Below are 27569 nucleotides of genomic sequence, written 5' to 3'. Positions count from 1 at the left end.
GATTAATTTAATGTCCTAACACACAAGAGAGTAGATAAAAAAACAAATGTACACGTATTACGTAGACGCAATTATTAATGTAAATTAATATTCAAATTACCTTTTTAAAATTGATAAATTTAACCAAATGATATGAAATCTTTATAACAACTCATTAAGTTTATGAACAATTAAAAAAATTCCAAATGTCAATTTAATGGAATTTGTCAAATCTAAGCCAAACTCCAGTAGTCATTTTATCGTTTAACCCAAAAATGAGAAATCATAAAAGGAAAAAAAGACGAAGACAGATATTTGTCACGTAATAGAAATGGTAGCAAAGATAAGGATTTGATTATTGACCCCTTCCATCCTCTGTACTGTTCTACTGCCACTCAACGAAGTAACTTACACATATCAGTTTCTTCTTTTTTGTTTTGATCGAATACATATTTCAGTTTCAGACTGTCTGTTATTCCATTTCTGTTTTTCAACATTCAAGTCAACCATTTCACTTTCACTATCTCCTTCTCTCTTGAAATCATCAATTGAGAAACTTTCATTGGAAAAGCATAGTTTTCCATTGTCTTCATTAAAGGAGTTGCTTAGCTCTCCAAAGCTCTCTTCACTTGCCAACTCATATACTTTACTTCAGCACTCTCTCTTCTTCTCCATCTGAAAAGCTATTTCACCTAATCATCCTGCAGAATCTAACCCCTCATTAAAAGTTAAAGAAACTGAATGATTTTTCACAATTCTAGCTAGGCAAAATCCCGTCTTCCCCCACCATTGCTTCGGCATCATAAGTAAAGACATCCTATTAAAGTGCATCTTTTACTTCTACAAGCTTTTCCTTTCATTTTTCTGTCATGCACTCAAGCTTGTTCCTTTTTCAATGAGTTGGGTTGTCTTGGCTCCTCTTCTCGGGGGGTGAATGGGGCGTATGTTTTCTCAGTTGGTTGCCAAGTTTGCTTTTTTCCCACCATCTCCACCAACTTATCAGATTAAGAAGGACGACAACAATGGGAAACTCAAGGTGGTTTCGTCTTCCTCAATGCCTGCTCCCGTTGCTGACGATCCTTCTTTGGATGTGCTTTTGATCGACACCAAACACGGGAACAAGATTGTTGACTTTTACTTGAAAAACCCATACGCACGTCTTGCCGTGCTCTACTCTCATGGCACTGCTGCTGACCTTGGCCAACTCTATGACCTCTTTGTCCAGCTCAAGGTCAACTTCAGAGTCAATCTCATGGGGGTAAGTATTTCTTCTTTTCCAGTTATTTTCTGGTTCAAAATAATGGTCAACTTCACTTATACAAGTCATTCAACTGGCTTGTTTAAGTGCTTTTCTTATTTGGCTTACATCTCTAATTGTTCATCACTTTAGTTTCAATTCGTGTACAATCAGATGTTGCAGAAATGTTACTTCATCGCTTTAGCTGTTCTTTTACTCTGCTATTTACTATCATGTTATCAATTGATCCAGGTATGACTATTCTGGCTATGGTGCATCAACTGGGAAGGTAGCTCATTGTCTTTATAATGCTGCATTGCTCTAATTATGGCTGTTTCAATCATGCATATGCAGGGATGATCATCCACTATTCAATATATTTATCGTCGTAGTCGATTCGTCCCGGATTTTGTATTTTGTCTTCTCAAGCTATCTTAATGGTGGTGTCTTTGCTAATATAGAGGCGGTGTATCAGTGTCTTCAGACCGAGTATGGAATCAGTCAGGAAGACTTAATTTTATATGGAGAATCGGTTGGAAGCGGACCGATGTTGCATTTGGCAGCTAAACTTCCGAGGCTAAGAGGTGTAGTTTTGCATAGAAGCATTCTTTCCGGCCTAAGTGTGCTCTGCCATGTTAAGTTCTCGTTCTGCTTCGACATTTATCAGGTAGTAATATATCTATGTTTGCATTCTGAGGAAGATATTCCAACATTATCAATTATAGGAACAATCTGATAATCGGTAAGAACCGATAATTTGTCGGTTATACTGTTGGGACTGTTAATGGCCTGTGAACCAAATTCGAGCAGCATCGATGTGTTTGTACTTTGTAGTCTATATATCTGCTGCTATGCTTGACCTAATTACAATGTTCATAATCGCAGAACATAAAAAAGATTCAGAAGGTGAAGTGTCCTGTCCTTGTAATTCATGCAAGTACCTTTCAAATTTCTGTTTTTCATTAGCTCCTGTATCGAATTTCAAAGTTGGTCGGAATCGGATCGAACATTTTAGTCAGGGTACGGAAGATGATGTTGTCAATTGGCTGCAAGGAAATGGACTTTGGAAAATGGCAAGGGAACCGAACGAGCCTCTGTGGATCAAAGGAGGTGGTCACTGCAACTTGGAGCTATACCCTGATTATATTCGCCATCTTTGCAAGTTTGTTTATCAAATGGAGAACACGACAACATCGACTCGCCTTAAAAGGATTCGGCAGAGTCTCGGTTTACCAGCAAGGTCGAATGCCATCTCCTCGGTTACCAGTAACGGGTTCTGTAAGATTAAATTATGCCCCAAATGTCCAAAACCAAAGTGCAAATGTTGCCGGTGACCGAAGTGGTTTTGCTGTCGGAAACCGAAATGCCCAAAATGCAGGTTGAGTTGTTCCTGCTGCTGCTTCAAATGTCAAGAGTGGAGATGCTGCGTGGGTATAGATAAAGGGACAAATGATGAACAAGAGGGCCATTGTATATGTGGTGTTCGGATTAAAGCTTTAAAAGATAATAATAAATCTCTCGAGCACTGAATAATTAAGGTAAAATAAGTATAAAGAGTTAATGTAAAATGATATTATTTAAATAGTTAAAATATTTGATTTTTAAAATAAATTCAAATAGAATAATAAAAGAATTAAATCTCAAATAAAAAATTATATAACATAGGAAGAAAATAAATATATCGACAGATGGATGTAGTTTAAATCAGAGTGAATTAAAGAGTTTTTTTTTTCATTTTTTAACAATATCAACTAGATTTTATTAATTAAAATAAAAGAATGAAATCTAAATTACAATGCAGTCAGTACAGATAGAAAAATGGAGACAATAATATCAAAAAACTCATACAAAAACAAAATTATTAAATCTAAAGATACCAAAAAAATAAAATCTTCTCTTGAGAATGACAACCAACATAAAAAAAATCCAGTAACCTTAATAAAAATTCCTAACCTCTGTCGAACGAGACGCTTTACGAAGTGATAAAGGAGTGGTGAGCAAATCAAATTATCTGACAGTATCTTTCGCTACACAATTCTGATTATATCCACAAACAACCTTTACTAAAGAGGGATTTAACTATACTTAATCGCCGACAAACTAATCAGAAAACAAATGGCGTTTGTGCGAGCACCAAAACGACCGTAAAAGTATGCAAAAAACGTACCAAAAGTCCCAAGGATCACGCCACAAGAATAGAGAAAGCATGTGTTACCAGATCAGAGAAAAACGTGTCACAAGAACATAATTTTTTATTCAATTAAAAAAAACTCCAAAAAATGACATGTTATGAAAAAAAAGAACTAGAAATCACCAACGGTCGACAACTAACATTAAGACTAATGTCACCGACGATTAAACAAAGTCAAAAGAAAAGAAGATGGCACAAAAACATTAAGAGAAAATTTAAGTGAAAAAAACATTAATTGAATTATATTCTTAGAAGGATATAAGGAGTTTGTACATATAATAATTGTAATTTCATATCTCAATTAAATTACATTCGATAATTATAACATTAGATAGGTTGAGATAATTGTAATTCCTTTTTATTTTTTTAATATAATCTTCGAACGATTTTGCTAATTATTTCTAATGATGGTGTGATTATGTCAACTAAGATACTGAACTCTGTTGATTGCAGGTGATGTTGGACCCTCCCCGTGCTGAGCCTCAAAAATGGCACAGAAGGTGATGGAAATTCCATGGATCTGAGTGAGGTTGATATTCGTCTTCCAATGTTAGTTTATGTTACTCTTGAGAAGCGACCTGGTTATGATCACAAGGAGAAGGCAGGAGCCATGAATGCACTCGTTTGAGCTTCTGCAATCATGTCCAATAGCCCCTTCATACTTAATCTTGATTGTGACCACTACATTTACAATTCCCTAGCAATGAGAGAAGGCATTTGCTTTATGATGGACAGAGATGGGGAGCGTATTTGTTATGTCCAGTTTCCTCAGAGGTTTGAAGGAATTGATCCATCTGATCGCTATGCCAATCACAACACAGTTTTCTTTGATGTTAACATGCGAGCTCTTGATGGACTTCAGGGTCCGGTATATGTTGGAACAGGATGCCTTTTCTTCGCACTGCCCTCTATGGTTTTGAGCCACCTCGGTTAGAAGATAACCCAAGTTGCTACAGCTACTGCTTTCCACGTTGTAAGAAACCCGTGTTAGATTTGTCTAGAAATTAAGTTGACAAGGTGGAAATTTCATCTTGGTTGGTGGCCGACTTATTGGAAATTTCATCTTGGTTGGTGGCCAAACTTTGAACATGTGAATTTCATATTTGGTGGCTAACTTACACACTGGAAAATTTTTTGGTAGGTGACCAAACTTTGAACATATTGTTCTTAAAACTCAACTATAAATAGGCCTAAGTATTTCCATTAGAAATCATCCCAAAACAAGTTCTCTCTTCCTCTTGTATTCTTCATTCTCCCACTTTGGGAATTCTAAAGAATTCCATTTGTTGTGATATTGGCGATATAGTGAAGTTATCATCCGGTGTGGTGCCCGAGGAGTAGACGATATTCTCGTCGAACCTCGTAAATTTTGTGTGTTCTCTCCTTTATTGTTTTTTATTCGGTTTTTCCATTGTGTTTCAATATCCAATAGTTTGATAGATTTATCCGCTGTACAACCTTTGGTGGTTTGATCTTGACATTTTAGGTCAATTTTGAAACTACGTTCGTGTGAGAAATAACCCATTTCCCCAACAATTGGCATTAAGCTTTGGTTGAGGTTATCCTGGTGGTTCCGTTGCTGAAAAGATACAGTTCGTGATATTGAATATTGTTGTTAGAATTAAAATGCCAAAATACGGATCAGTTGAGACATCAAACTCTTCATCTGGACCGGTGAGGAGGGTAATGTCAAATGCAAATTTCTCGGTGGAGTTGTTCGATGGATCCGGTCATTTTGGCATGTGCAAGGCGAGGTGTTAGACACTTTATTCCAACAAGGTCTAGACATCACCATTGAGGAAGAAAAGCCCGAATATATAGAAGATAAAGAATGGGAAACAATCAATCGTTTGGCGTGCAGCACGATTCGATCTTGTCTTTCCAGAGAGCAGAAGTATGGCTACAAGAACAAGACTTCTGCAAGTAAGATGTGGAAAGCATTGGAGGAAAAATTCCTAAAGAAAAGCTCTTAGAATTGTCTCCACATGAAGAAAAGATTGTTCAGATTTGATTATCAACCAGGCACCAGTATGAATGAACATATCACTGCGTTCAATGAGCTAGTGGAAGACTTATTGGGCATGGATGAAACCTTCAAAGATGAAGATTTGGCCTTGATGTTGTTGTCATCTCTTCCAGATGAATTTGAGCACCTTGAGACAACGTTACTTCATGGTAAGGATAATGTACCCTTAAAGATGTACACTGCTTTGTATAGTTATGAACTCATGAAGAAAACCAAGAAGGATAGCAAGTACGAAGCAGCGGAGGCCATGGTGGCAAGAGGTCGCTCGAAAAGTCAAAATCCAAAGTGGAGAGGGAGATCAAAGTCGAAGTCCATACTGGGAAAAGATGAATGCGCCTTTTGTCATGAGAAAGGCCATTGGAAGAAAGATTGTCCGAAGCTGAAGAAGAAAGGAAAAGTTGCTCCAGATGCATGTGTTGCAGAGCATGATGCACATGACTCTGACATATCATTGGTTGCTTCATTAACAACATTCCATTCCGATGAGTGGATATTAGATTCGGGTTGCACCTATCATATGTCTCCTAATCGGGAGTGGTTCTCTGATTTAGTAGAACTAAATGCAAGAGTTGTTTATATAGGCAATGACAATGACTGTAAAACTGTTGGGATAGGTTCAATTCGATTGAAGAATCAAGATGGATCAACCAGAGTTCTGACGGATGTCCGATACGTGCCCAGTTTGAAGAAAAATCTCATCTCGTTGGGAGCCTTGGAATCCAAAGGCTCAGTAGTCACTATGAGAGATGGAGTTTTAAAAGTCACATATGGCGCACTTGTGATGATGAAGGGCATCAGGAAAAATAATTTGTATTACTACCAAGGTAGAACAATTATTGGAACAGTTGCAGCAGCTTCCGGAGGTGATGATTTGGACGCAACCCATTTGTTGCATATGCGGTTGGGACATGCTGGAGAGAAATCCTTGCAAATTCTGGCAAAGAAAGGATTGTTGAAAGGTGCAAAGGCTTGCAAATTGAACTTTTACGAGCATTGTGTTCTGGGAAAACAGAAGAGAGTGAAGTTTGGCACCACTGTACATAATACAAAAGGTATTGTAGATTATATTCACTCAGATGTATGGGGTCCTTCAAAGACATCGTCTTTGAGAGGAAACCATTATTTTGTAACTTTTGTAGATGCCTTTTCCAGAAGAGTTTGGGTGTATCCGATGAAGTCTAAAGATGAAGTGCTTCAAATTTTCCTTAAATGGACAAATATGATCGAGAACCAGACTGGTAGAAAGATCAAACGTCTTAGGACGTACAATGGAGGGGAATATAAAAGTTAACCAGTCTTTGACGTTTGCCATGAGTATGATATTGTTCGACACTTCACTGTTAGATATACACCACAACTAAATGGGGTGGCATAGCGTATGAATCGAACACTATTGGAGAAAGTTTGATGTATGTTGTCTAATGCTGGTTAGGCAAAGCATTTTGGGCTGAGGCTGTGACATATACAGGTCATCTCATCAATCGTCTGCCGTCATCAGCGATAGGAGGAAAAACACCATTGGAGGTATGGTTTGGAAAACCTGCTACTGATTATGATTCCTTACATGTATTTGGATCCCCTGCTTATTATCATGTGAATGAATCTAAGCTTGATCCGAGAAACAAAGAATACTTTCTTTATGGGAATCACCCATGGAGTGAAGGGATTCCGCCTTTGGTGTTTAGACACCAAGAAGATAATTTGTAGTAGAGATGTTACCTTTGATGAATCTTCCCTAGTAAAGAAGGTAACAAGTGAAGCTGTCCAGACAAGTAGTACTCCGCATCAGGTGGAGTATACTCCAAAACAGGTGGAGTTTCAACAGACGATGATCCCAGAAGTTGATGCAGCTGATTCTTTAACTCCAATAGAAGAATCAGAAGATGAAGAGGTTCAAACCCAAGAACCATTGGAGACACCAGAACCACTTGCAGTTACAAGGCCAAGGAGAGAAATTCGTAGACCTGCTCGATTTGTTGATATGGTGGCCTATACTCTTCCAGTTGTTGATGATGATATCCCTATCACTTACCAAGAAACAATACAAAGCTTGGACAATGATAAGTGGAAAAGTGTCATGGATGAAGAAATGCAATCTCTCCAAAAAAACAACACTTGGAAACTGGCACAATTACCGAAAGGTAAAAGAGCCATTGGATGCAAGTGGGTATTTGTAAACAAAGATGGATCTCATAGCAAGAAATATGTTCGCTACAAGGCACGGTTGGTAACTAAAGGCTACGCTCAAAAGGAGGGAATCGACTACAATGAAGTATTTTCCCCTGTTATGAAGCATTCCTCCATTAGAATATTGTTGGCCTTGGTAGCACAGTTGAATTTGGAGCTAGCTCAACTTGATGTAAAGACGGCTTTCTTGCACGATGATTTAGAAGAGGAGATCTATATGACTCAGTCAGAAGGATACAAAGATGGTGGTTGTGAGAAATGGGTTTGTAAGCTGAACAAATCGTTATATGGATTGAAGCAATCTCCGAGGCAGTGGTACAAGCGATTTGATAGTTTTATGAGGAGGCAAAAGTATACTAGAAGCAAATATGATCAATGCGTGTATTTGCAAAAGCTCAAAGATGGATCTTTCATTTATCTTCTCTTGTACGTTGACGATATGTTGATCACTTCGAAGAGTCAAAAGGAGATAGACAAATTAAAGGATCAGTTGAATCAAAGTTTGAGATGAAAGATCTAGGTGAGGCTAAGAAGATTCTTGGTATGGAGATAAGCAGAGATAAACAGAGATGGAAGCTTTGTTTAACACAGAAGCAGTATCTGAGAAAGGTATTATAATGTTTTGGCATGAATGAAAATACCAAACATGTAAGTATCCCATTGGCTTCTCATTTGAAACTTAGTTCTCAATTATCTACTAAAACTAACGAAGAACGAGTGTATATGGCAAAAGTTCCATATGCTAATGCAGCTGGGAGCTTGATGTATGCAATGGTGTGTACGCGTCCTGACATTTCACAAGCAGTTGGAGTTGTGAGCATGTACATGCATGATCCTGGAGAAGGACATTGGCAAGTTGTGAAATGGATTCTACGGTATCTCCAACAAACCGTGGATGTTGGTTTAGTTTTTGAACAGGATGAAGCACTTGGTCAGTGCGTGGTTGGATATGCTGATTTCGATTATGCTGGTGATTTGGATAAGTGTCGATCAACTATTGGGTATTTGTTTACTCTTGCTAAAGCCCCAGTAAGTTGGAAGTCTACATTGCAATCTACGGTGGCCTTGTCTACTACAGAGGCAGGATACATGTCAGTTTCAGAGGCTGTAAAGGAAGCAATTTGGCTTAACTGGTTGATGGAAGACTTGAGAGTTGTTCAAAGTCACATTAGTCTCTATTGTGACAGTCAGAGCGCTATTCACTTAGCAAAAAATCAAGTCTATCATTCAAGGACTAAGCATATCGACGTGAGGTCACTTTGTGCGGGAGATCTTTGAAGAAGGAAAGATTCTACTTCAGAAATTTGCGACATCAGAAAATCCTGCAGATATGATGACCAAGGTGGTAACAGTAATCAAATTCAATCATTGTTTGAACTTGATTAACATCCTGAAAGTATGAACACCTTCGGGTGTGTGGCGCTTGTGAGCACAATTAGAGGCACTACAAATTTGGGGAGTTGAAGAAGTTGAGTAGGCTTGGTAATTTCAAGCCAAGGTGGAGATTTGTTAGATTTGTCTAGAAATTAAGTTGATAAGTTAGAAATTTCATCTTGGTTGGTGGCCAACTTATCGGAATAAAACTTTAAAAGATAATAATAAATCTCTCGATCATTTCGTTCGATTTATGTAATTATATGATATATAATTAAAGTAAAATAGGTATAAAAAGTTAATGTAAAATGATATTATTTAAATAGTTAAAATATTTGATTTTTAAAATAAATTCAAATAGAATAATAAAAGAATTTTAAATCTCAAATAAAAAATTATATAACATAGGAAGAAAATAAATATATCAACAGATGGATGTAGTTTAAATCAGAGTGAATTAAAGAGTTTTTTTTTCTTTTTTAACAATATCAACTAGATTTTATTAATTAAAATAAAAGAATGAATCTAAATTACAATGCAGTACAGATAGAAAAATGGAGACAATAATATCAAAAAACTCATACAAAAACAAAATTATTAAATCTAAAGATACGAAAAAAATAAAATATTCTCTTGAGAATGACAACCAACATAAAAAAAATCAGTAACCTTAATAAAATTCTAACCTCTGTCGAACGAGACGCTTTACGAAGTGATAAGGAGTGGTGAGCAAATCAAATTATCTGACAGGATGTTTCGCTACACAATTCTGATTATATATACAAACAACCTTTACTAAAGAGGGATTTAACTATACTTAACCACCGACAAACTAATCAGAAAACAAATGTCGTTTGTGCGAGCATCAAAACGACCGTAAAAGTATGCAAAAAAACGTACCAAAAGTCCCAAGGATCACGCCACAAGAATAGAGAAAGCATGTGTTACCAGATCAGAGAAAAACGTGTCACAAGAACATAAATTTTTATTCAATTAAAAAAAACTCCAAAAAATGACATGTTATGAAAAAAAAAGAACTGAAAATCACCAGCGGTCGACAACTAACATTAAGACTAATGTCACCGACGATTAAACAAAGTCAAAAGAAAAGAAGATGGCACAAAAACATTAAGAGAAAATTTAAGTGAAAAAAAACATTAATTGAATTATATTCTTAGAAGGATATAAGGAGTTTGTACATATAATAATTGTAATTTCATATCTCAGTTAAATTACATTCGATAATTTTAACATTAGATAGGTTGAGATAATTGTAATTCCTTTTTATTTTTTTAATATAATCTTAGAACGATTTTGCTAATTATTTCTAATGATGGTGTGATTATGTCAACTAAGATACTGAACTCTGTTGATTGCAGGTGATGTTGGACCCTCCCCGTGCTGAGCCTCAAAATGGTACAGAAGGTGATGGAAATTCCATGGATCTGAGTGAGGTTGATATTCGTCTTCCAATGTTAGTTTATGTTACTCGTGAGAAGCGACCTGGTTATGATCACAAGGAGAAGGCAGGAGCCATGAATGCACTCGTTCGAGCTTCTGCAATCATGTCCAATGGTCCCTTCATACTTAATCTTGATTGTGACCACTACATTTACAATTCCCTAGCAATGAGAGAAGGAATTTGCTTTATGATGGACAGAGATGGGGAGCGTATTTGTTATGTCCAGTTTCCTCAGAGGTTTGAAGGAATTGATCCATCTGATCGCTATGCCAATCACAACACAGTTTTCTTTGATGTTAACATGCGAGCTCTTGATGGACTTCAGGGTCCGGTATATGTTGGAACAGGATGCCTCTTTCGTCGCACTGCCCTCTATGGTTTTGAGCCACCTCGGTTAGAAGATAACCCAGGTTGCTGCAGCTGCTGCTTTCCACGTTGTAAGAAACCCGCAACTGTTGCTTCTGCCCCTGATGTTGACACTGAAGATGCTCAGTTGAGGGAGGATGATGAAATGAATATTGCTCTCATTCCTAAGAAGTTTGGAAACTCAAATTTACTTATTCTGTCCGGGTTGCAGCAATTCAAGGCCATCCCCTTGCAGATCATCCTTCTGTCGAATATGGGCGTCCACTGCTCTCACTGTGCCTCGGGAGCCCCTTGATCCATCCACAATTGCAGAGGCAATCAATGTTATCCCGTGCTGGTACGAGGACAAGACTGAATGGGGGCAAAGTGTAGGGTGGATTTATGGATCAGTGACAGAAGATGTTGTTACAGGGTATAGGATGCATAATCGAGGGTGGAGATCTGTTTATTTGTCTGACCAAAAAAGATGCTTTTCGTGGCACTGCTCCGATAAATCTGACCGATAGGCTTCACCAAATTCTTCGTTGGGCCACTGGCTCGGTTGAGATATTCTTCTCACGCAACAATGCTCTACTAGGCAGCCCAAGGCTTATGTTTCTGCAGAGTATTGCTTATCTTAACGTTGGGATATACCCTTTCACTTCCATATTCCTCATCGTCTACTGCTTCCTTCCCGCACTTCCCCTCTTTTCGAATCAATTCATCGTCTATTGCTTATCTTCACGGTTGCGGATATAATGGATACTATTACGGTCATTGCGGGTATCACGATCATGAATTTTTTTCCGAAGGTGCTGATTTTTTTAATAAAAAACCTGTTTTTAAAAAAAATTAAAATAACGGAATAATAGCGAAATAACGGTTTGCTATTGCCGCGATTAGCCGTGATCCGTTAAATTGCGGCCGCGATCTGCCGTTATTGATGTGATCCACTTCACACCGTTATTTTTTGCGATAGCGGTTTCGGACACCGTTGCGACCGAGATATAACGGCCGCGACACCGCTATTCGGCCGCTATTTGAAACTCTGCCTTGACCCTTTGCGCTCTAGCGGTGTTAGAGATCAAGTGGTCCGGCATTGAACTAGAAGAGTGGTGGCGGAATGAGCAGTTTTGGTTGATCGTAGGCACCAGTGCTCATCTTGCAGCAGTGCTCCAGGGGCTATTAAAGGTGATTGCAGGCATCGAAAAATCAGCCGGTGACGAAGGGGATGATGATTTCGCTGATCTCTACATCTTCAAGTGGACATCTCTCATGATACCCCCACTCACCATCATATTTGTTAACTTGATCGCCATCGCTTACGGAATTATTCGTACGGTATACAGTACCGATCCTGAATGGAGTCATCTGCTAGGAGTTGTGTTCTTCAGTTTCTAGGTATTAGCTCATCTCTACCCCTTTGCAAAGGGAAAACGCCGACGATCGTATACGTTTGGTCAGGTCTTATTACTATCTATATTTCTCTACTCTGTGTGGCGATCAAGCCTCCGACACAAAATTCTGATATTGGAGGGTCATTCCAACTCCCATGATTTAGTTGACGTTGTACTCTCCATACGTATTGTTTTAACAGAGGGGAAAGGTTGCACATTTGTATACTCAATTCTTTGAAAGTTAGATATATGTGATTCGTTGATAATTCCGAGATTAGATTCAATCGAGTCCCATCCCATAAACGCGAAATGCGATGAAATGAAACGAAACCACATGCAGCCAGCCACGGCATGAGCTTGCTACTGGTCACAAATGAAGCTTGCTTCTTATGGCATCTGGGGGTGTTGGTAATTCTGTTAACCGACCAAACAGAATTACTCAAATTTTATTAATAGAATTTTTCCCCATTAACCGTTAAACGAACCGAATTTTTTCTAAAAAAATTTAACTGAATCGAACTAAGTTCGGTTAATTAATCGGTTAACTAAATTAACCGAATTAATCAAAATTTATAAATAATATATATTTAATATTTTTTTTAATTTGATCGGTTAATTCAGTAAAAATCGATTTCAAACACCCCTAAAGTTATTATTATTATATATATATATAATATTTAATAATTTTGATTAATTCTTTAATTAACCGATTTCGAACTGAATTAGCCGAAACTGAAATTTGAAAGAAAAAAAATTAACTGTTAACCGACCGAAATTTCGGTTCGATCGATTAATTCGGTTTTAACTGAACACCCTTAATGGCATCCGTTAACCATTTCCTTTTCGATCGGATCAAGTACACAACCTGGAAGTTTAGCTCCTGGGGCTATGACATACGTCATAAGAGGACGAGTAGCATATATAATGCTGCCTGATCTTCTGTATGGCAGCAGCTCGCCGTTTTGGCGTTAAGAACCTGGCATCCTTGTCCTTGCTGGTAGTGATGTCGGGTTATTCTTGGACGGAATCTGTAGAGCAACCCTCGAGGACCAGCTCTCTAATACTCGGCCGTGAAAGGTGCGTAGTTGTAGTTAACTTTGATTATGCCACCACCGTGGCCCAGCTCGAGGCATCCCAACTGATGGCGTATAGAGACATATATCATGTGTTTGAACTAATTTTGATTACCAATAAGGGGCAACACGTGCCATCTTATTCGTCAACATTAATTTTTTTAAAAAACAAGCACATTTGCCTGCCCAAACTAGACAAGTCGTAACAGTTAGGTAACCAATAGGGTAGTTTACCCGTTGATATACCTCAATAACAAGAATAACCATTTCAGTCATAATTGAGTTTTGCATTCAAGAAAACAAAGATCTTGTATAATTTTTATCATACTTAATAAAGGTATACAAATAAACATAATGTACTATAATCTTTCTATGCCAAGCTCAAATTCAAATATCAACTGAACAGTGCTCATGATTTTGTAATTGCCTATCAATAGAAATAGTGAGTCATGGATCCATTGGCAAGATGCCTGATGCTTTGCTCTGTTTTCCCTGAAGAGAACGTACATAAAGACCTGAGAAAGGAAAGACGACACTCGGGTTCCAAATTCTAAAACAAACCTCAATAACATGGATAGATTGATTGATAGATGCATACCTTCTTTTTCGAGATGTTGGCCTTAAATATCTATAGATGAGTGTTGGAGTGAACATGAATGTGTCGATAACTCTTGGAGCTTTCCTCTGAAATGAATATATTGGCATGGTTAATTCCCTTGAAACCCGTCTTTGGAAGCTAAAGTCATTCTATCTAAAGAATAGTTTGGCTTCTCGTGCTGCAAGAAATGAAGATTGTTGATGTTACCCAATATGGAAACGGACTATTTTCAAATAGAGGCGTCCTGCACCATAGGGTCTGATGTTGGCTAAATGCTGGCAAATATAAGCAACTTCCATGATCATCTTAATCTTGATAATCTTTTTCGTTTCCTATTCTTCTGCAGATTCTTTGCAACGCCCTTCGAACTAGATGCAAGAGCAGGAAGGGAAGCTGGTATACCAACAAATGTTCTTCCCTTCTTAGAAACCCATTTCAATGGCATATTGTTTACCACAACGCCAATATCATTTGAATTATTCAGTTCAACAAGTTGTTTGATTTGATCAAGCATCTGGTGGGTCCAGGCAACTGACTCATCTAAACCAATCGAGTCGTCCATTGGTTTCTTCCAAAGATCCATCAATATCTCCCTGAATGACCAAGAAGACATGGAAAGTTTGTAGCCTTTGGCATTTTCACAGATCATATTGACCTTGATGACATGCTTGCAAAAGTTTCCTTGCATGGACCACACACAGTCGCAGAAAGCGAAGTCTGATCCAGGGTTCCAAACTAAATGTGTTCTGCTGCTGTCTTTCTGACTTGTTACCTTCGCAAATAGATGGTTCTTATCATCTAATGTAACAGCAGAATCAGGAATCTGCAGCGCCCGATGCCAAGATGTAGATGCAATGTATTCCTCCTTGACATTTAGAAAAGAATCACTTTCGTCTGCATACCGGTCAAGCCAATATGCTGAATGCAACTCAGTTGTCAGCTTGTGTACTAACCAGTCAACTCTCTGAAGTGCACCAAGATGTGAATCGTCAAACAATTTTGTTTTCAGCTTCACATGATATGCTTCTATGGCACCAGATGCCTCCTGGCTTGCAAGTGGAAGAGTTCTCATCGTTGAAAGCCACATTTCTGTTAAACCAAAATAAACGCAAGTATTAAACAAGGGAATCGTCATTACATAGGCACATTTTTGCATATGAAATAGTGAGAGATCTAACCAATTTTAGGCACCCAAGTGGATTTGAAATACTCCATGAAGGCAGATTGATCGACAAAATCCAGAATTAACTCTTCTAAGGGAACAGAAGAGTTTACGCCACCCCATATGCTGTAAACTATTTCTCCCAGGCGCTTAAAAAGTTCCCGCTGAACTTCAATGTTGGAACATTTCTTAACAACATTCCTCAACCAAGATCTTCGAACACGCCAAATGGAAAATAGGATAGGACAGCTAAAAGCATCCCTGATAAAACAGACAAAACAGGAGTAAGAAAATGAAACACTTTATTCAAGCCAAACTTTCTGATAAAAAATATCCTGCCTGATGGGATCAATCTCCACAGCTGCATCATCAATCAAAAAACCATTGATCTTCCATCCGGGATCTATGCTCCGAGCTCGATCAAGTAGGGCTTTCATCCATTTTGCCATGTCTGACTTTGCAACGCTACGGGTAATGACCCATGCAACAGGTAATGCATGTTGTCTTGAATCAAAGACAAGAAGAGTGCATAAAGGGTACTGCATTCAGAAACACCATAATGTAATACTAACTGAAATAGCTTTTTTAAAGCTCTGAACAAACAAAAAACAACCATTTTATTACCTTGAGCCTTTTAATGCCAAATGTTGAATCAGCTGCTATGAGACTGCGATGGCCAAATCGAACCATCTGTTGCAACTGCCATTCTGTTTGAATCCCAAGAATGAAAGGATCTGTTTCAGAAGTGTCCTGATAGAAAAATATAGATTTCTTATTGCGTTCAACCCACATCCGAATGCTAGCTTGATCATCTAGATCTAACTCGTGGGTAGACCTCTTAATGATCATCCCAAGTTTGCGGACATATTGGGAAGCAAGGGTACTAACTGTTGCATCTGAACCACCATATCGTTGAACATACTCTATGTGTTTCTCCAGCACATTTTCTTCAGGAATACCCAAATAGATCATGGACATTGTTTGTTGTTGAATCTCATTGGAAATATATGGAATTTTCTTAGCACCGGGGCCAATGGCATCTTTGTCAAGGGGTCCATGGCAAACAAAGCCAGATTTGTTTATATGGCGTCTCTCATTGAATATAATAAGTGCAAGCGATGGACGAGCATAAAGACGTTTGACTACAAAATGGCATGTGCATCCTCGCATGGATTGAGGTCTAGCAGCCCGATTTCGGGTGTTTAGGCGATATCTTCGACTAGGTAATACACCTCCACCTTCCCCATAATTTTCAGGACCGAAGGAACACCAATATCTTCACACATACAAGGAAAACATAAAAACTTATGTTTATATCTCAGGTAGAACTCGTATTAATGAGAAAATGAATATCAAATCTTCTAACACTTAAAGAATATATCAGGTTTTTGTTACACAGAAGATAGAATCAATCAAAAGAGATATTAGAAGAACACAGAATGGGAAACATTGTTAACCACGGTTCGAACTTACAGTCTATATTCCAAATATTCGTCACTCTTATACTCCTTTAAACTGCCCATTGATCGTTTCCGTCCCCTTTCAATATGAAATCGTGTTGGGCATTCCACATTGGAGCATTCTCCAATTATAAATTCATCTACTCGAGCATAAGGAATGAGTGCTACATCATCATGGTGCTCAGCTGTGCCAAACTTTGTCCAAGTCAAATCAGCAGAAGAAAACTCCTGTTCTGCTGGATCTTGCACTGGAAGATTGAGTATTGATTCAACTATCTCCATCTACGTAATTCTATGTCTAAAATCTACTATTGCGCCAACATGGCATCAAACCTGCAAAACAGGAGAAATGTTTCCCAAAAACATGAAATAAAAACCAGTTAGTAAATTATGGTTCCTCAAATATAACTTATATCTTCACAAAGGAGAAATGTTCAACAAAAGGGGATCATATTGATCATCCAGCGAACAAATGAAAAATCTTATCATTGGAAGTCTCCAACTCAACCATTAAATCCCAAAAGTGCACTTCTTTCTTCAATAAATCTTAACACTTCAACTTAAAGCAAGCAAAACAAAAAGCTGCAAAACCATGAAGCATATCTCGCCCATATCAGTCAGCATGACGTCTATACCACTTATCACATACACAGAGCAAGAATATGACATTAAGAAAGCTTGACACACACACACATATATATGTATATTTGCAATTTTGTACATGACCCAATTACAGGAAAACATATATCGATAGAAGCTAAATATCAAAATGATAAGAAATACTACCATTTGAAGATTGTATTCATCGCTTTTCTCTCAAACGATCCCAAAACCAAACAGAGACCAACCACTCACCAAACAAGAGCAATCTATTGAACTTCAAGATTCATTATTTGAGCACGTAACAGACTCCTCAAACATAGATTAATTGTTTACTCTCATTGAAAGAGTAAATTGCCCCACTAAAAGAAAATGATTAAATTGCTAAAGGTAAAAGCAGGTTGAATGAGACAACTTTAATAATTCCAGAAACAGCTAACCAACCAAATTTTATACAGCTCAACAACGTAATTCCAAAAAAAGAATATCGAAACACGATTGAGTCCTGGCCTAAAAATCTTGAATGCTAAACCAAAACCATATCCAACTTCAGATTAAATAAAAACAAAAGCTTTTCAATTTTTTTCCAACCAATAGCTGAAGGAAGGACATGTATCAAAATATTGAAGCCAAAAAATAATCAAAACCAAGTTTCACAGTGATATTTACTCCAAGCAAAATCAAAATTTTCTCATCCCCAAACCTTTAGATAAGAAAGAAAGAAGATATATAAAAAAATACCTCATGACCAGAGTCAGACTTGCAAAGAGTGGGCTTCACTCCAGAATTTCTGGGCAGAATCCTAATTTGGGTTGTAAATGGGACAGGCAACGTATATATAAGGAAAAAGAAAAAGGAAAAAATATAAATAAAAAGAGGATTTTAGAGGGAGGGGTTTAGGGTTTTCGCTAAATATCGAGCAGAAGAAAGAAGGTAGTTGTATTGGAACAGTACAGACTGAGGGGAGTTTGGGGATGAGATTTGGATATCCTAATTCTGGTTTCGGCTACCCATGTTCTTAGGGCTTTGCCATCACGTGTTCGAATATGCCCGTCGATTCGAACGTCAGACTCAGCCACAAGTTACTAAAACATGGGCTTGGTTAAATATCTTTATATAAAAAAAAAATAGGATTACGCATTTTAATTTATAGAGTATTGAGTGTCATTATTATTAAAAATTATAAAATAGTATTTCGATTATATAATATTGTTTTATCAGATTCTTCGATTATTAAAAGTTATATAATGATTACTCGACTATTCATATGTTTCAAACTCATCATTTTCAGTTAATAAGTTGGCGATCGTGAGGTTAACGTTAACATGTTGATCGATATATAATAAAGTCTGATCCTAGAATCGTTTTGATTGTATTTTGTATATTGAATCTATGTTTACATTATATCGTTGAGCATGTGCTTAAAACATTATGTTGTCGAGTCAGTGCTTAAAAGCAACAATGGTGCCACTATACAATATTAAAATATGATTTTTATCATATCACAGTAAACAATTTAATGTCCAGCTTAAACAAGCGTTATTTTTTTAGCAAAAATAATCATTTTAGAACATATAAATAATCATGTGACCATTTTGTAATTTTTAACAATCGTGAGACTCAACAAAAATAACAATATGTAATTAAGAGATAATTTTATAATTTTTAATAGTACGAAAACTTAACAAAGCAACACTATAATTAAGCAACACCATTTTCTTCTCTATCGTATATGTACTATTTATGATTTTATTTAAATTAATAAAACAATAACATGATATCATCTAAAATAAAAATTAAATTTATACTTTGGTTAAATATAAAGGGGTCATGAGTCTAAGCTTCCCCAAAGTCAAATTTTGATTTTTATACGAAAACACGTATCATCTTCTTATTAGTTTAAATAAAATTATTTTAAAATAGCACGTAAATGATTAATGAAGAGAGAAAATATATCGTAAAAAATTACATTAATGTTGTATTTAATTTTTTAATGAGTAATGATTAAAATTTTAAAAAAAGTAATTTTAGTGACAATTTTACTAAAAAAGAGTTTGATGATCAAAATAAGAAAGCAATAATAAGTTGACGATTAATGGTGTTATTTATCTGTATAATTTTATTAGGTTCCATAATTTAATATTTATAAATAAAATGATTATAATATCATATTTATTTAAAAAATTCTCAATAATTTTACACTGAATGTTTAAACACAAAAATGTTGTGCTTAAACTTAAAATCTTCTAAAAGTAACAATTATTTTTTAAACTACTAAAATCACAAATTTCGTGCATAATAAGTTTATTTTAAATGTTAATAATATAATCCTTCTCCTTTTGTTGTTCAAGTAGAGAGAAAGCGGCGAGCTCAACTTAGATTCATTTAATATTTAGAAGACATAATGTCAAAATTAACTCTTAACGTTATCAAAATGATCATTTTACTCTATAATTTATTTTTTGAACATTTTGGCTCCCAATGATTTATTTTAGAGTAAAAATGCCCCTAACATTTAACAAAATTAACTGTCCCTTACTCTTTTTTTTGTCTGACATTTTAGCACTCAACGTTTCATTTTAGGTTAAAAATGCTCATATTTTGAAACGTTAATCATGTGTTATCTAATAGTTTTCATCTATAGATGGAGCTTTTTGCCCCAAAGTGAAACGTTGGGGAGCCAAAATGCTTCAAAAATAAAAGAAAACATGGACTAAAATGACTATCTTAATAAACATTGCGAGCTATTTTTTATATTTTGCCTATTTAGAATTATAATACATAATTAGTTGTAATAATTTAGTCAGTATAGCGAATTAATTTAAATTTGAGCTGCATACAATGATTATATCATAACATCTACTGAATAAAAAAAATTAAATTATGATATTATGAATGAAATAATTTATATTTATATAATTAATTTTTATAATATATGATTAAAGATTTAAATTTTAGAGTAAAGTATATGAATGGTCTATTGATTATAGGATATTACTTTGTTAAGTTACTTGACTATTAAAAGTTACAAAATGGTATCCTGACTATGGGGTTGTAGCTTTGTAGAGTCCCTCGACTATTAAAAATTATTAAATGGTCACCGACTATTCATTATGTTCCAAATTTGTCATTTCCATTAAAAAATAACTATTGTTGAGCTGGAAGTTAACATGCTGGTTGAGATATGATAGTCGTTTGAGATTATGAGATCAAATTATCATATCTCAGTAAGCATGTTAATGTCTTGCTTAGACTACCGTTAATTTTTTAACGAAAAAGGATAAATTTAGAATATAATAATAATTGAGTGATTATTTTATAAATTTTAATAGTTGAGGAACTCTACGCAACTCTCTATAATCGGGAGACCATTTTGTAAGTTTTAATAGTTACATGACTTAACAAAATAATATCTTAGAGTCAAGGACCGTTTGTGTACTTTATCCTAAATTCCAATGATATGAAATGAAAATTAGATTAAAAAATTAGATTAATTTGTATATATTTTATCTAAATTAATCAATTAAATAAAAACGAAATACCAAATTATAAAAAAAATGTTTGAATGATATTTTTTATAGTTGACACATTTGACAAGTTAGCATTTTAATTTTTGATTCATCGTAAATTATTAAATTAACTATATTCTATTAGAAAGTGATAATATGGTTGGTGAATGGCCCTATTTTCAGTATGTTTCTGTGCTGACTGCCCACTGCCGGGTTACTCTTCATGTTTCGTTTGCTGATTACTGAGTTTCGGAATCTCTGCTTCAAGCTTTCCCTATCAATTACGGGGTCGGGCAACAGATCAATCTGCCCCTATTAGAAAAATAAAATATTTCCTTTCTTTCTAAAGCCTTCAAATTTCTCAGTTTTCTTTAATCCATTTGAGGTACCCAGATTTCAACTCCCAAATCATAATCGTTGACGACAATGGAAGTGTAAGTTTAAGTTCATTCGACCCAGATTTGTTAATTTGATTTACTTTGTTGTAGGTTAGCACGAATCATGATAAGGTATCTTCCTTTCGATAATTCTTGTGATTGATTAATGTTAATATACAGTGTTGCTTCTGCTCCGGGGAAGGTTTTGATGACCGGTGGGTACTTAATTTTGGAGAGGCCAAATTCTGGGATTGTTCTGAGCACTAGCGCACGATTTTTTGCTGTTGTGAAGCCAATTTATGAAGATGTCAAGCCTGAAAGCTGGGCACGGGTAGCTTAATCCTTTTGTTCCCATCCTTTTGAAAGCTCTGATCTGACAGTTTCTATGAATGATTAATTGGTTATCATGTTTCAATTTAATGGTAAATAAGGAAATCCGATACTGAATTGGAAAGTTAACTCATTTGATTAAAGAACATGGCCAAAATTCAAAGTCGCTTGCAGAGTTTCTAAAACTTCACTGCTTGTGTGTATGATATTGATCCCTTGCTCGGTGCCTTACTCTAAAAACAAGAGGCTTGACAGTAGTTTTCTTGCTTGTTGTAACACTTACTCATGTCCTCTGTATTGTCTTTCAGTCATGGTCCGATGTCAAACTAACATCTCCTCAGCTTTCCAGAGAAAGCATGTACGAACTGTCTCGGAAACATTTAATACTTCAATGTGTATCTTCAAGGCAAGTTCCATCATGTAATCAAAGTTTTTTACTCCCACATCTAGCGTCGTAGATTGCATCCTTTTCATCATGGATGTCTATCTAGTATCGTGGATCACATCTTTTCTATTATTGATGTGTATCTAGCATTAAATAAGTTTAAATAGCTATTAAGTGTGCCTTTTATCATTCCAATTGTTGTACGAAATATAAGTCAAATAGCCAATTATTAAAGAAGCTAAGGATTGTTAAGTTGGTTCACTAATTTTTTTGCATATAATTCCAGTGAATCAAGAAACCCTTTTGTAGAGAATGCAATTCAATACACTGTAGCAGCTGCACATGCAACATTTGATGAGAATAAGAAGGATGCATTAGATAAACTGCTCTTACAAGGTAATATTTAACGTTGCATTTATTTATTTTCTTTTTATGGAAACCATAGCTTCAGGGATCTAAGAACGGAGCTGAACTTATCATGCAGGGCTTGATATCACGATCTTAGGTTGCAATGACTTTTACTCATACAGGAATCAGGTATTTTAGTGTTTCTCTAATATTCTTTATAGAAATAAAATACATATTCTTGAGACGAGCATTTACTATTTAGTAACTGTTACCTGTTCTTGTATGTTAGTACTGCAATATAAGCTGCTGACATGTTCCTCCACAGATCGAAGCACTTGGACTTCCACTGACACCAGAAGCATTGGCTACTCTACCACCTTTTACATCAATTACTTTCAATTCTGAGGAATCAAATGGAGGAAATTGTAAACCTGAAGTTGCAAAAACTGGATTGGGTTCATCTGCAGCAATGACTACAGCTGTAGTTGCTGCTTTACTTCATTACCTTGGTGTTGTTAACCTTTCCACCTCATCTGAAGATCAACACCAACAAAATAAAAATTCCATGGATCTTGATATCGTGCATATGATAGCTCAAAGTGCCCACTGTATTGCCCAAGGAAAAGTCGGCAGTGGCTTTGATGTCAGTTCTGCTGTCTATGGGAGTCAGCGTTATGTTCGTTTTTCACCTGAAGTGCTTTCTGCTGCTCAGGTCTTTCTCTCTCTCTCACACACACGTTCTCTAAGGTTGGGAGGTTGGAATAATGTGCAATGACGATGTTCTGAAAACATAAACTTAGCTCAATGACCAGGAAAGCAATACCAATACTTTTCTGGGCAGTCGGACAGTGGTGCTACCCATAAAATATTTGTAGTCCTTAAATTTATGCAACCTTATTTTTCTGGTGTACAGGCTTAGATTGATATAGAGTGAGATAATACTAGGTGTACGCGTTATCATTTAATGCTATTGCAGTGCTGCTTGTTAACCACCTTGACTGTTTTAGTGACTTATTTGGGTTCTTTATAAGATCTCTTGCAATGTTGCAGGCTGCAGTGAAAGGGGTGCCACTAGATGAAGTAATTCGGAACATTCTAAATGGAAAATGGGACCATGAGAGGACTGAATTCTCTTTACCACCATTAATGACACTCGTAAGCATTATGAGCTTCACTATTTTCCACTTAGACTGTAATGCTTTTGGGAGCATTTATGGTACTTTTTCTCTGTGTTTCTGCTTAATTGCTTAAATATTGTCAGAAAATTAGCTCCTTATGACTTATGAACTTAATATGTCTTCTTCTTCTTCTTCTTCTTTTTTGCTTATATTGTGAAGAAAATGAATGGTGGCTTGTACATCTTATATCAATTCTATTACTAAAAATCAAGTATTCTATGGTAAAAAAGTTTGTTGGTTGTCACAGTTACTAGGAGAACCAGGAACTGGTGGATCATCAACACCGTCAATGGTAGGTGCTGTTAAAAAATGGCAGAAGGCTGATCCTGAAAAATCCCAAGAAACATGGAGAAAGCTGGCTGAGGCTAATTCAGAACTTGAGACCCAACTCAACATGTTAAGAAAATTAGCCAAAGAACATTGGGATGCCTATAAATGTGTGATTGATAGCTGTAGCAGGCTTAAACCAGCAAAGGTATTGTTTTAGACTTCTAAATAAATTCAAGAACTCAACAAATAGAATTTCCTTATGAACTTTTTACTGTTTTTTTTTTTTAAATTTTGCATTTCTAGGCAGACTTTTGATTTCATAGCTAATGGACTATTTAATTTTGTCATACCCAGTTTTTCAGTGTGATCTCCTGCTGAGAAATATACTCTAGTGCTGAAAATAATACTGCTTTACTAATAGCTAAAGATTTGTTGAATCTTGTTACACCCATTATTCACAGTAGTCTCTTGCTCAGAAAGATTCTCGAGTGCTTAGGACAATTGGGAGTTTAAAGACAGCTGCACTCTACTATAAACCAAAGGATTGTTAATACTGCTTTCCTGATATAAGATTGTTAATTATAAAACGTAGCCTAATGGATAGTTCCAAGTGGCTGACCTCAACAATTTGGTGGAGATTCTACAGCAAGATTTCCAATGTGCTGTAATAATGAATTAATGATCAAAACTCAAGATAAGATCTAAAGCGATCCATAATTGTGCTGTATGCATTTTTGATTATATGTGTGTCTTTGTGGATGTGGGGATAGCAATGGGGAAGAGGTCGACTCTGTTGGCTGGATATTGCCATTCCTAGTTTTGTATACAATATCCTTAGTTCCACATCAGCTTCTTTTCAAAGTAGTGATATCCTTCCAAGCATGTCAAGCTATAATCATAGTTGGCAAGACCACACAACACTATGATCTGCGAAGATCTACAAAGCTGTAAAAGAACTGTGTACTTGTTTTTATTGCATGGGTAGGTCAAATTTCGATTTCAATTTCTTGGTTTGTATATTTGGTAGATGTTTGGATCAATAATCAAAGAAGGCTCCATTCATCATAAATGTTCAGAAAGTTGGTGCGATTGTTTGGTTAAAATGTCTAGTTTTCTCGTTTTATTTTGTGTTCTCTTCCCTTCCAAATGCTGACTTTTAAGATGGTCTCCAAAATCACTTGCATGGACAGTGGATGGAGGGAGTGACTGAGCCAATCAAAGAAGCAGTTGTTAAAGCATTGCTAAAGGCAAGGAATGCTATGCTAGATATCAGAAATCAAATGCGAACGATGGGAGAGGCAGCAGGCATTCCGGTATGTTATTGTTTCTTTGATTTGATGCATATAAATGTTCAAATTTATGTTCTTATGTCTGTTAAAGATGTAGAAAAAATAGTAAGAGATTGAATAACTTTTTATCCTCATTTCATCTGATTCTATTAAGAGGTTATTACTGTTGAAATGCTAGACCCTAAATGGACCATCTTTTTTTTTTTGGGATGTTCCCAAAAAATACTTAACAGTTGCAATCAAAGGTTAATAGGTATCAAACTTTTCAAGAACTTCCATCAACGTTTAGCAGAAAAGAACAGGGGTATATTCTATGATGGATTTCAAAATGTTAGATTATCGTTTTAGTGTAGCACATTACCTTAAAAATCTACATCCTTTATAATGTTTTTGGCATTCAACTTGCAGATAGAACCTGAATCACAGACTCAACTTCTGGATGCTACTATGGACATGGAAGGAGTATTATTGGCTGGGGTTCCTGGAGCAGGTGGATTTGATGCCGTCTTTGCTGTTACCTTGGGCGATTCCAGCGGGAACATGATAAATGCATGGAGTTCACACAATACCCTGGCCTTGTTAGTTAGGGAAGACCCTCGAGGTGTTTGCTTAGAAAGCGGCGATCCACGATGCCGGGAAATTACTTCTGCGGTTTCTTCGGTCAATATCAAGTGAGCTTTCTTTTTCTGGGTTTGTATTTGACGAGTCAGGAATGCCATTTTAATATTTGGTGGAAAACATTGATTTGCCGGAGAAATTATAGTGTGTTTTGGAGATTGATTTAATTGGGGAATGATCAAAAGACAAAACCCTCCCCATTGGAAGAATCAACTCTTACAGATTTAAGTTCCTTAAGTGCCATAGAATAAGAAAAGAAGGTTAGCCTTTACAAAATTGGTTAGGCTTCACTTTGCTTATTTTGCTGATAAACAATAAAATATCAACATATTTAGTAGTGGGAGAATTTCATGGTTTATTGTTTATTTATTTGATGACACTTTGCAAAACATAAGAAATATAATCCTTAGCGAAGTGAGGTGGGGGGAAATTGGTGACCAAAACCAAATTGAAGAAAGATGACATGGGTGTTTTGGTCAACACAAAAGTGGCATACTACCTCCACTTGCATGCATTATCAATTAATCAAACAAATTTATTTAAATTGAATTGAGAAGCCCTAATGCTAATTTATCAGATGATTAATCTAGAACAAGCTTGCGTATGTCTCGCACTAATATAAAATGATAATACCGGATCCATCATTCTAAAACCCTACATGTCAACGTATTGTCGAGTATGTCTCAACCTTCCTATAAGAATTTAAATCAAGAAAGTCTACGATAGACAATTTATATAATGTTCGTTTACGTTTGTTTATTAAATTAAACAAATGATTATAAATAAAAATTTTAGATTCATATAATAAACGAATAAACATAAAATAGATGCATGTTCGATTTATTTATATTCACTAACAAATTCGTTTATAAACTTGTTTATTTTGTTTTATTTTTACTCTAATTTATTTTTTGGACATAAGGTAAACTTTGGAGTTTAAACTATAAAGTCTAAGGAACTTAAATACTAGTGGCGCAATTTTACCAATTTTTAGTTTGTAAAAGAATAAAAAAGATTGTTAATTACCGAATATTAAACAAAATTTAAATATGCATCTTCACCAATATTAAATGAATATATTCACTAACGTTGAATGAATTAACAAAAATACTTTTAAAAATAAATAAAAAATACAAATATAATATTAAAAATTTAAATAAACACGAATAAATTATAAATAATTTAAAAAATAAAAAAATATAATTTTATTTATTCAATCTCGATTTATTTATAAACTATACAATTATATGCGTTTGAACAACATATACATATATTTGTTGTGCGGTTCGACCATCATTTCTTCACACGCGCTAACAGCCTAAGCGTGATGATCACCCATCATTCGAGCACTCACCAATTAAACTTTACATACTATTTCAGTATTTTGTGGCATGCAGATAGTGAGATGGATGTTAGTTGGTTAAGAAATTAGAATACTTTATTTTAAGAAATAAGATTAAAAATATCTGATCAGAAAATAAAAAATATAGTTTACCCAACTTTAATCAAAAGCTCACTTATACTACTACTATGGAAGAGGAAAAGAAAATGGACCCACAGCTCTCTCTCTCTCTCTCTCTCTCTCTCTGTAGTTTTCACCATATCATTATCATCATTCTCTCACACTAAATGTTTGATTTTCCCATTTGGGATTTGTTTGTTCTTTCGAGTTCTTCATAGCAGAAAAAGAAAACTTGAAGTAATTTGAAGAAGCTCAGAAAGCAAAGAGCTTAATGTAGTTTTCTTCGTCTTCTTCTTTTCTTCTTAAGTTTGGTTCTCATAGATTTTTGAAGCCAGCCTTCAGCAGCCTCTCTGAGATTTACTTTCATTTTTGTCTTTTTCTTTCAGGTATCTTTTCTTTCTTTGACTTTCCTTTTTTCTTTACATCTTTGCTTTTATCTCCCATCACTTCAGAAAGTGGCAAGATTAGCTCAAAAAAGGAAATTTTAGCATACTCCTTTTGTTTTTGATCCCTTTCTCTGTGTTGCATAATCTGTTTCGATCAGTCTGGGTTTTTTCCCCTAGCTCTAGGGTTTGTCTTTTTTTTACACTATAAATTTGTTTGACAGACTCGGTTTTTTCAACGTTCGAATGGATGTGAGTGCGTTTTGCTGTGTCTCTAAGCTTCATCCGCTAATATATGGCTGTTAACGTTTTGACTGTTGACTGATTCA

General features: G+C 35.7%; 3 protein-coding genes and 1 pseudogene across 4 annotated transcripts; 3 read left to right on the top strand and 1 right to left on the bottom strand.

Annotated features, from left to right (window-relative positions):
* Window positions 1-891: 891 nt before the first annotated feature.
* Window positions 892-2550, top strand: LOC120141918 (alpha/beta hydrolase domain-containing protein 17B-like). The gene is made up of 5 exons (XM_039156678.1): window positions 892-1235; window positions 1468-1515; window positions 1609-1883; window positions 2102-2149; window positions 2236-2550. The coding sequence occupies exons 1-5, from the start codon at window positions 914-916 to the stop codon at window positions 2548-2550; spliced, it is 1008 nt and encodes a 335-aa protein (XP_039012609.1). The 5' UTR covers window positions 892-913.
* Window positions 2551-10311: 7761 nt separating this feature from the next.
* Window positions 10312-12234, top strand: LOC120141903 (annotated as a pseudogene).
* A 1375-nt stretch (window positions 12235-13609) lies between these two features.
* On the bottom strand, window positions 13610-18068 carry LOC120141961. Its single transcript, XM_039156723.1, has 7 exons — window positions 17833-18068; window positions 16505-16824; window positions 15656-16307; window positions 15371-15570; window positions 15048-15292; window positions 13870-14958; window positions 13610-13786 (listed from the first exon to the last, which is right to left on the bottom strand). Exons 2-6 carry the CDS (start codon window positions 16771-16773, stop codon window positions 14171-14173), a joined length of 2154 nt encoding a protein of 717 aa, XP_039012654.1. The 5' UTR covers window positions 16774-16824; window positions 17833-18068; the 3' UTR covers window positions 13610-13786; window positions 13870-14170.
* A 2736-nt stretch (window positions 18069-20804) lies between these two features.
* Window positions 20805-25472, top strand: LOC120141965 (phosphomevalonate kinase, peroxisomal-like). 2 transcript variants are annotated; one of them, XM_039156730.1, is made up of 11 exons: window positions 20805-20881; window positions 20968-21034; window positions 21158-21308; window positions 21616-21713; window positions 21979-22088; window positions 22177-22229; window positions 22366-22752; window positions 23091-23195; window positions 23466-23693; window positions 24679-24801; window positions 25186-25452. In XM_039156730.1, exons 2-11 carry the CDS (start codon window positions 21027-21029, stop codon window positions 25450-25452), a joined length of 1530 nt encoding a protein of 509 aa, XP_039012661.1. In that variant the 5' UTR covers window positions 20805-20881; window positions 20968-21026. The 2 variants fall into 2 exon arrangements, with proteins under 2 accessions (XP_039012661.1, XP_039012660.1); XM_039156729.1 differs by lacking the exons at window positions 20805-20881; window positions 20968-21034 and having other exon boundaries at window positions 21144-21308; window positions 25186-25472.
* Window positions 25473-27569: the final 2097 nt, after the last annotated feature.

Source organism: Hibiscus syriacus, unplaced genomic scaffold, assembly GCF_006381635.1.
Source record: "Hibiscus syriacus cultivar Baekdansim isolate YM2019G1 unplaced genomic scaffold, ASM638163v2 tig00110816_pilon, whole genome shotgun sequence".
NCBI lineage: Eukaryota > Viridiplantae > Streptophyta > Magnoliopsida > Malvales > Malvaceae > Hibiscus > Hibiscus syriacus.
This window is presented reverse-complemented; position numbering and strand designations above follow the sequence as displayed.